The sequence below is a fragment of the Lotus japonicus genome, chromosome 3, assembly GCF_012489685.1.
Source record: "Lotus japonicus ecotype B-129 chromosome 3, LjGifu_v1.2".
NCBI classification, from domain to species: Eukaryota; Viridiplantae; Streptophyta; class Magnoliopsida; order Fabales; family Fabaceae; genus Lotus; species Lotus japonicus.
In genome coordinates this window covers 74,699,637-74,709,603 of record NC_080043.1, presented here as the reverse complement: position 1 = coordinate 74,709,603, position 9,967 = coordinate 74,699,637, and the positions used below count along the sequence as shown (strand labels likewise).

The window sequence follows — 9,967 nt, the reverse complement described above, 5'->3', positions numbered from 1 at the left end:
TTATATATAAACAATTGTGGTTTCTATTATTTTATAATTTTTAAAGAAAGTGTACAAAATGAAAAGAACTCTCTGGTTGAAAAAAGAAAAAAAAGAACTCTCAGGACCTCAAATTATAATTCAATTTTCCCTATACCAGAGGAGCTTCTAGACTCAACTAACCGACTATACCAGAGGAGCTTCTTCATCTTTCTTCCTCCTAGATACGCTGGAAGCTCAGATAACATGGTCACAAGCGAAGAACGTGCGATTTCCAGATTGTGATCGAGCATGGAGGCAAGTTCCAGATACCAGGATCGAGCACAGATGCGAGTTCCAGACCAGGATCGAGCATGACATGGGCGAAATGAACAAAGACAAGGAAGGTACCATGGATGAAGGGGCAAAAATCAAATTTATGCCTTCCTTTCAACGGTCGAACGCTCCAACGCCTAACGCTCCAACGCCCAACGCTCCAAATTATCGATTCCAGTAGAACACTGTTTTGGTGACTTTTAGCGTTTTTGCGTTGCTGCAAACGCTCATCCAAATAGGGACGAAAAGTTTCGGAACGACGTTTCGGCAAACGCAACGCACGTTTGATACTCAAAACGCTATCCCAAACAGGCCCTACCTAGATCTCAATCAACATGAAAAGTCCAATTTGGTTTCTTTCTTCTGTGTTTTTCTTTTCTTATATCCTCTGTTCTGCCATGTACATAGGAATCAAAATTTGAATATTTCAGAAGTCAATTATGGGTTCTCCCAAAGTCAAATTTCTTTCTACCGTCCATGGCAAGTTAAAGAGCTTGGCCATGATGAACTTGAAAATTTTGTTGACATTGATATTGTGGGTTGCACTTGAAAAGAAAAGGGTTGCCTTCATTGCTCTTGCATAAGCCCTTGCCTGTATGCATGTGCCATATGGTAAGTTCAATTTTGAAATGCCAAGGAATGTGATAAAAAAGTAACACTTTTATTTTTTTTTAGATAAGCATAACACTTTTATTTAAAGCAATGGAATGTGAGTTTATGCAATATAAAGTAATAAAGTGCGAGCATATTAATCTGACTTTAATTAACATGTAGGCCCCAAAATTTGATGTTTGTTAAACGCGGAAAGGAATAGAATTTGGTAGTAGTTGTCAAATGCTGAGACTCCATTAAAGACTTCTATTTATTATACTAGAATAATTCTTCTTGTACCCTAGTCAATCAAAGGTTTACACACGCATCACTTGGGAAATGAAATGACAAGTAAAGCAGTCTAGCGCATCTATGATTAATAACATGTTAGGTTCTGGCTCCATAGTGAAATGCTCTAGAATCAATTTTAGTTATAAGCAACCACTTCTAATTAAACATGCATTCGATGTGCAAGCGGTGAAACCAAACATGCTACAACAAGGATTTGACTATTATAAAGTGACTGTGTAACTAATATTTTTTTTGAACAGTAACTGTGTAACTAATTGACGGAGAATTAACGATCAGGATTGTTATTATAAACTTGCACATGCATAACTATGAAATTCTTTAAATTTTAAACCATTAATTTTTTAATTAGCATAATGATTACTTACTTACTTTACTTTCAAAATGGTGTATCTCATTTTAAATAAGCTAAATCCGAATAGACCCATTAATTATTATTCATTTACCTGTGTTACAATGGTCCATTGCAAATCTGGGGGGAATTTAACAAAATCATCAAACTTGGTTCCTATCAGAATGGGAATTGCATTCTGCAAGTGAAAAATGATGGTCAGAGATTTTGACCAAAAGTAAATCAAAATTGGAATTTATCTACTCAATTATTTTGATATAAAAATAAATAAATAGCACACATCAGCTTGTAAATAATCAGCACAAATCATGTTAATGACAATTAATCATTTCAAAAAAAATGACAATTAATGTCACTTACTGGTCATAATGATTTACTAAAGCCTCATCAATATAATTTTAATGTAGTTACTTTATCCAATATTTGTACTACTTCAAAGCTTTTCTCTTAATGACTTTAATTAGTGGCATTTACTTTATCAAAGAAACTAAGATAGTAAATCTCTCAGGTACCTGATTCCACTTTCTTGCTTCACTATACCATCTAACAACACTGCACAAACAAAGCAAAGTACAAAACATAAAATTAGTTCTAGTTTTCTACCATAATGTTGCTAAAAATTGTTTCCAACAGAACTTAGCATAGGTGTGAATTTCTCAGCCTACCTGTGAAGTGTGCAACGACTAGTGAGATCAAACATGATCAAAATAGCAACTGAATCTTTACAAGCCATAGGAATTTGATCCCGAGAACTTTTATCACCTACATATAAAAATTTGAACTGATTCAATTATCAACCCCACAAAAGAAAAGAGAAAAAAACAAGAAGTAAATGAAGAGCATAGTGACATAGAAAAAGAAAGTTTAACCAAAAAGCACCTGCAACATCCCATATAGAAAATGAAATACGAGCTCCTTGAACAGACAATGTTTTGTCCATTAGATTCAGTCCTTCCATTTGCAAGCTCCTCTTTTCCTGTTCATTCCCTACATACTTGATCTGAGAAAATTGGAGTTAGCTCTAAAGCACTCACTGCTAAAGAATGAAAATAAAGGAATTTGTAGTACTAGTATGTTTGATGTAGAATCACTCGTGTTTAAAAGCTACAAATTTTAGCTTGTGGGTAAATTTGACTTCGATTTTGTATAAATTGTGAAACCAAACACCTAGTAATAATATGTTTGGATAAGCTTTCAGAGACCCAAAATCAATTCTCTCCCTCTAGGAAGCTAAACTCAAAGCTACACACGTGCATGTTTGGATACACAAAGGAAAATCGCAATATATGAGCTAGCTTTGGCTCATGAAGAACAAAAACAACCTCTTTTAACTTTTGTGATCATTCACAATGATTTTGATTTCACCATGATTTTCATCGTATATCCAACCATGCAATTAATTATGCTGAAAAACTTAATTTGAGCAGCAATAACTTCTCAGTGTCAAAATTGATTCTAGAGACAAAAAAAACCTGATCCAAACAACCACTTAGTAAAGTTGAGAATTTTGCTCACCAAAAAAGTGGTCTTTCCAATATGGCAATCACCCAACAAACTAATCTTCAGGTTCACCAAATCCGAATCGGTGTCATACCCGCCGCTATCGGCAAGCTCCTGCAGGAATCCACCGTCGTCAACGGAGTCCACCGCCGGCGAATCCCGGAACGCCAGTCTCCGGTACATAGGCCGTTGTCTCCTGACGGAGCAAACCATAAGCCTGTCCCATATGAATCTGAAAAACTCTCCAACAAAAGATACCCTTTGTAGCACTCCCCACCGAACCTCCACCTGAACAATTTTCCGGCAGAGCTGTGACATCTTTCTGGTTGTATCCTGAATCATCTTCACCATAGTTCTGAAAAGAAGATTCACATGTGATGGAAGATTGCTCTGTTTTTTGCTCTGTTTTTCTTGCTCTGTTCTTCTTTTTTCTTGTTGTTTTGGTTTTTGGTGGTGGCTAACTATCATAGGACCAGAAGGAGACCAGTGGAAGAGGTTTGGTTGTTGTTTAATAGAAGGGACAGTTGACCGGTACTTTTCAGTTCCGTTTTCTAAACGCTCCAAATTTGCCGCCTTCTAGGTAACTACGTTGGAATCGACACTTTGGTAACTCTACATGAAAAAGGCAAGTATACCATCTTTCTTTAATCATACCCCCAATGTGTGTATAACACTTAAAAGAGATAAGTAAGAAGGTAAATTATAAAACATGTGATATGGCCGAAAGATAGAGAAGAAATGAGTATACACATCCCAAGGTGAATACACTATTTGGGGTACACATAACATTATTGTTTTTAATCAGTTTAATATAAGTGTATAATACTTAGAAAAAGATAAGAAGTGATAAAAGATAGTAAATTATAAATGTGATATGTGATGTGATGTGATATATAAATATAGACTGTCTAAATGACTTAAAATATTTGCACTTTTTGGCGGAACACAGGTATGTTATTGTTTTTTGTTAGAACAGCAACACGAATACAGATCAGAGTAGAGAGAAACACACAAAAGCTTTGTTCACGCAGTTCGGCCAAATTGCATACCTCTGCGACTATAGAGCAGCTATAGTTTCGTTTATTGATTCGAACCTGAATACAATCACTCAACAATTGCAATTTCTCTCAATTTCACTAGTGCCTCTTGTGTCTCTTGTGTTTTAATGTTACATTGTTATCCTATTTATAGTGAATTCTATTGATATCTATCTTACAATAAAATCCTAATAAATCCTATAACAATCCCTTAAAACCTTTTACAATCCACATTAAATCAAATCCTAATAAACTAAAGATTTTAGCCAAAATATAATGAGCCAAATCTCAACAATCTCCACCTTGGCGAATTCCGAACTCCCCTATGAAAATCTGCTGCTTTAGTTTCCTGATTATGATTTCTGGGATTGTAAGCCTCCTCTGCTTAACATTGGAGAACATGCAACAAGTTCAAGCAATGCTTAAACTTTTCATTGGTGACTGGTTTGGTAAACATGTTCGCTGCATTCTCTGATGTGTGAACCTTCTAAAGTAGTATTTGTCTGGACGCCAACAACTCCCTGATCTTGTGGAACCTCGCACCAATATGCTTGGTTCTAGCATGATACACCTGATTGTTCGCCAAATAGATAGCACTCTGACTATCACAATGCAACTGAACTCCACCTTGCTCAACACCCAACTCTTTCACTAACCCTGTAAGCCACAATGCTTCCTTGGCAGCTTCAACTACTGCCATGTATTCTACCTCAGTTGTAGACATAGCTACTATGGATTGAACTGATGACTTCCAACATATAGGTCCCCCTGCAAGAGTAAAGACATATCCTGTTGTAGATCTTCTATCATCCAAATCACCTGCATAGTCAGAGTCCACATATCCCACAACAGATAGAACAACACCTTGCTCTCTGCTGAATATGATACCGCGATCCGCTGTACCCTTCAAGTACCTTAGGATCCACTTGACCGCTTCCCAATGTTGTTTCCGTGACTTGGACATGAACTTGCACACTTGACTAACTGCTTGTGCCAAATCCGGTCTAGTGCAAACCATAGCATACATCAAACAACCAACTACACTAGCATAAGGAATCTTAGACATACCTTCAATCTCTAAGCATGTCTTCGAATATTGTTTCAAAGAAAGCTTAAAATGATTCGCCAATGGACTACTCACATGATTTGCCTTGCTCATGTCAAATCTGCTCAAAACACCTTCAACATAACTCTTCCGAGACAGCCATAATTTCTTAGCGCCTCTGTCCCTGTGAATTTCCATCCCAAGAATCTTCTTTGCAGAACCCAGATCCTTCATTTTAAACTCCTTACCCAACTTGGTCTTCAACTCATTTACATCATGTAAATGGTTGGCAGCAATCAGCGACTTTTTTACCTTCATAGTATACTTTTAACATGTATTTACCAATATAGTGCATCTTTTTTTTTTAATTACCGAGTTAGTGTATATCGCCACTTAGAGTGGCGATACCACTTTTTTCTTTCTTTTTTTTTTTTTGTTAAAATCACCACCACTAGTGGTGATACCAATTTTGTTTTTTTTTTTTGACTTTCTTCTTTTGCGACGGAAATTTCCGTCACAAACATCATTGTGCAAAATATAAACTGCATTTGTGATTTTCTTCTTTTGCGACGGAGAATTCGGTCAGGAGGCATATTCCGTCGCTTATTTTGTGACGGAACCCTCTCAAGCTTTTGTCGAGAATTCAGTTTCCATAATTCATAAGGATCAGAACGAATACATAATAAATCAAAATCGAACAAATCCAAGAGTTGAAATCACATAATCATGATAATGACAATCACAATAAACAGATGCAATAACAAGCATAATTGGATGAAATTAGAAAGAGGAGTTAGGGTTTGATGGAACACTGAGTTGCGTTCGTACAGTGAAATCGGAAAGGAGAGAGCGAGAGCGAACAAATCACAGCGGAAAATCGCAGTCGATGTCACCTCTAGCGACACTGGAATAGAAAGAAGAAAGCGGATCCGGCCATAGAAAGTTCGATCAGCAGTCGTAGCGGGAGAGGAAGCGGTGGTTAGTGGCAGCGAAAATCGGAGGTGACGGTGGCGTAGAGTAGGTGGTTGATGCCTTCAACGACGACGATGTTGGAGGAGAATCAGAGGCTTCAGACTTGATCGCCGGAGGAGCGTATGCCGAAGGAGCGTCGCCGGAGGAGCGCACGACGGCGGAGAAGGGTGAGCTAGCAAGAGAAAGAAGAACCGCGCGAGTGAAAACGCTGAAAATGTGTAAACGCAGAACACTGAAAACGTGAAACAAGTTTTAAACGGTGACTAGCCCATAATGAATTAAAATTAGTGATGACAAAAATCCGTCACTACTTTCATCATAAACTAGAAAATATGTTTTTCAACGGAATCAGTGACGAAATTAATTAGTGAAAGTTAATTTCGTATCAAAATCCGTTACTAAACACAAAATTTAAAATTTTAGTTACGAAATTAGTGATGAAATATTTAGTGACCAAAACTTCCGTCACTAATTTTGTAATTAAGTACTTGGAAAATTAATCCGTAACAGTTTTATCAAATCCGTCTCTAAAGTCGTAACTATTAGCTATGAAACATAATCCGTCACTAAATTCCGTCACTAATTTTCACTATTTTAGTAGTGTTAAGTTTACACGATTCAGGATTTAAATCCACTTTGTTTGATTTTCTAAAACAATCCTATTTTAATTGAGTAGGGTCATTATATATGCGTGACACACCTTTTCACACCAAATATTTAATGTAAATTATTTTCATATGAGACTGAGCCCTCAATTTTATAAGTTTTAGATCTAATGATTTTAAAAAGCTTATAATCCAAGTTTCACTTTAGAGTACGATTCGCGACCTCTTTTCGCTTGAGTTCCAAGCTCTTTTAGTTCATGGTCCAACTTTAAAGTGAAAATTGATTTGGAGTTTTAGAAATATTTGAAAGTGTAGAATTAATGCTTCAAGTCATAAATGGAAAAACTCGAGATAAAGTAAATGAGAAGATCCAAAATGCATTTTTGCGGGAGCAAAACACGTAACGATGCATATTTTTCTTATGATGTTGATGTATTATCTTATTCCATTAAAAATTTAAGTAATATATTATGATGCATATGTATATCTTTGTCGACATGCACAGAGCATCTTATGAGATGTGAAGTTTAAGATAAGAAAGAAAACTCGTGTGATGAATTATCCCGTGTGTAAACGTGGCGTAATTTCTTGCTTAGTTCCTCATTTCAGTGTGTGGTTTTAGTAATGCGTGAATCGAAATACAGAAAATTATTATTTTATTCTGATTACAATATGCACACCTCTAATTTTTTGTTGATTTGTTCAATTATTAGTTTCAATGGTTGATTATTATTCATTCAGTTATTATGCAGTTTGAATGGAATACGACGAAAACGATCATAAAGGTGTAGGTCTAATAACCTTTACTAACAACACAATCAGATTGATGCTGTACAAAACAGAGTAATGTTTTATCCACACCTCTTTTTTGAGGTGGAGAAGTGAAATTGTGAAAGAAATAGAAAGAAAATAAAAAGTAAGAGAGAAAAAATATAAGATATGATAAATAATAAGATGAGAGAGATATAAATAAAAAGTTGTGGAAATGGAGTGTTTAAAAAATGAGGTGTGTATATATCATTACTCTACAAAACACACATATCATATCAGGAATTACACATTAAAAATACAGGTTATTACTTGTATTCTTAGGGCCCGTTTGGTGGTCAGGATAGGATATGATATGTAAACATGATAGCAGCAGGATAGGATAAAAGCATGATAGACTCTTATCATATCCTGTGTTTGAGGTGCACATGATAAGGACATGATATGATAAGGAAAAATGTATCAGATTTATATTTGAATAAAACATAGATTTAAAAATTTGATCATTCTATTAAATTTAATTTATTTACATTTTCATTAATGAGTCTATATTTTAAAATAACTAAAATTAATTTAAATTTTATTATATAGTCTATTTTATTGTTTTGAAGATAACCTATATTTTAAATAAAATTATGAAGTTAATCAATTGGTGTTCACTTAGTTGTGACACATGATAATTAACAATAAAAGTTAACTAAATTAAGAATATTATTATTTTAAAATTACTTTATATTTAAATTATAAATTATTATATAAGTAGATAAGTAGTTTTAAATAATAGGAGATGAAAATAGAAAATTAATCTATTACTATTAAAAAATCAATATTTGTAATTCATGATGTTTACTTAGTTCTGACACGTGATAACAATTTTTTTTTTTTGAAAAGAGAATATATATTATTAAATAAAAAAAACATCCAAGAAAACAACCCTCTCAAGGTAGGGAAAATGATAGCTAGAGTCTTCAACAGAAAAAAAGAATGAAAGAAAAAGACAAGAGACTAAAGACTAACTAGCAACAGAGCTAAAGATAGGAAAAAAAAAAAAAGAACAAGGATGAGGCAAAAACAAAATAGCTACAACACACGCGAGAACTAAATTAAAAATATTATTATTTCAAAAATACTTTATATTTAAATTATTATATAAGTAGATAAATAATTTTTAAATAATAGGAGATGAAAATATTAAAATAATCTATTATTATTAATAAATCAATATTTGTAAGTGAGTAATCTATTTTACTATTTATGAATAATAATTTTATTTATTTTTTATTATAGTTAAATTAAAATTTTTATATTTATTAATTAATATTATTATAAATTATATAATGTTAAAATAAATTAATTTGGAGTTAGGATACTGAAAGAAAATATATAACTGGTATCCTATCATGTTCTATTCTAACTTTCCCCTCAGGATAACTTTTACACATGATTGATAGGATAGGATAGGTGACAGGATAGTGTTATCCTATCCTGCTGACGCAACAAACAACATGATATGATTATTATCCTGTCCTATCTTATTTTGTTCTGGCCACCAAACGGACCATTAGGATACCAAACGGACCATTAGGATTCAGAAGTGCGTTTTTTAGAGCATTAATTTGTTTGGTATGTATTTTTTATCAAAAAATGTTTGGTATGACTAATGACAAATATATATTGATCAGAATATAGTGCCCTTATTGGTGGATCTGAATCAAGATCGATCACATGCATAATCCACTGGATAAAGGAGAAAGCTGCTGCAGCGTGCAAGCGTCTAACCATTTCATCCTTCCCCCTTCACCAAAACCTATGATTAAAATACACACAATGTATAACCCGAATGGGTTTAGTGGAATAATATATGGTAGTTTGATGGAATACCACGAAAAACGTTATTAAAGGATCGCAATTTCTTGAATAATTAATTAATTATATTTTCACACCTAAAAAATGAGGTTTTTTGAGGTGTGGAGAGGTTGAGGAAGAGAGAAACATAAAGAAATGAGAGAGAAAGTAAAGATGTGATATGTGATTTAATTGTTAGAGAAAAGAGAAATAGATAAAAATGATGGTGGAAAAGAAGTGGAGAGGTGTGCATATATCATAACTCCAATTTCTTCAATACCCATTTAAAATGGAGGGACACGGTACCTTTTCAAAAAACTAATTAAAACTGCATCAAACATAAATGATCGCGTAAAGACCGATATATCAAGTTGGATCAAGGAATTAGTTAGTTCGGCCAAATGGTTCATATGATGCATTAGAGCATCTCCAATGACAGTATATAATGTCAAATACATACTCTTACCAATATCTATTACCATTGGAGCATATTTTAAATTCTAACATGGCTAGTAAGGGTATGTGAGAGTAGATACTCAATTTAGTCATAAAAAGTGTGTTTGCATTTATTATTGCTTAATGTAAAAGGTTTAAATAAAACTTGAAATTAATAAAATAATTTTTTTATATAAACTTTTAAGAGCATCTC

General features: G+C 33.8%; 1 protein-coding gene across 1 annotated transcript; it reads right to left on the bottom strand.

The window, feature by feature from the left end:
- Nucleotides 1-3,617, bottom strand: LOC130745868 (septum-promoting GTP-binding protein 1). The gene is made up of 6 exons (XM_057598274.1): nucleotides 3,062-3,617; nucleotides 2,426-2,546; nucleotides 2,212-2,308; nucleotides 2,059-2,098; nucleotides 1,641-1,724; nucleotides 1-886 (listed from the first exon to the last, which is right to left on the bottom strand). Exons 1-6 carry the CDS (start codon nucleotides 3,512-3,514, stop codon nucleotides 722-724), a joined length of 960 nt encoding a protein of 319 aa, XP_057454257.1. The 5' UTR covers nucleotides 3,515-3,617; the 3' UTR covers nucleotides 1-721.
- Between the last annotated feature and the right edge of the window lie 6,350 nt (nucleotides 3,618-9,967).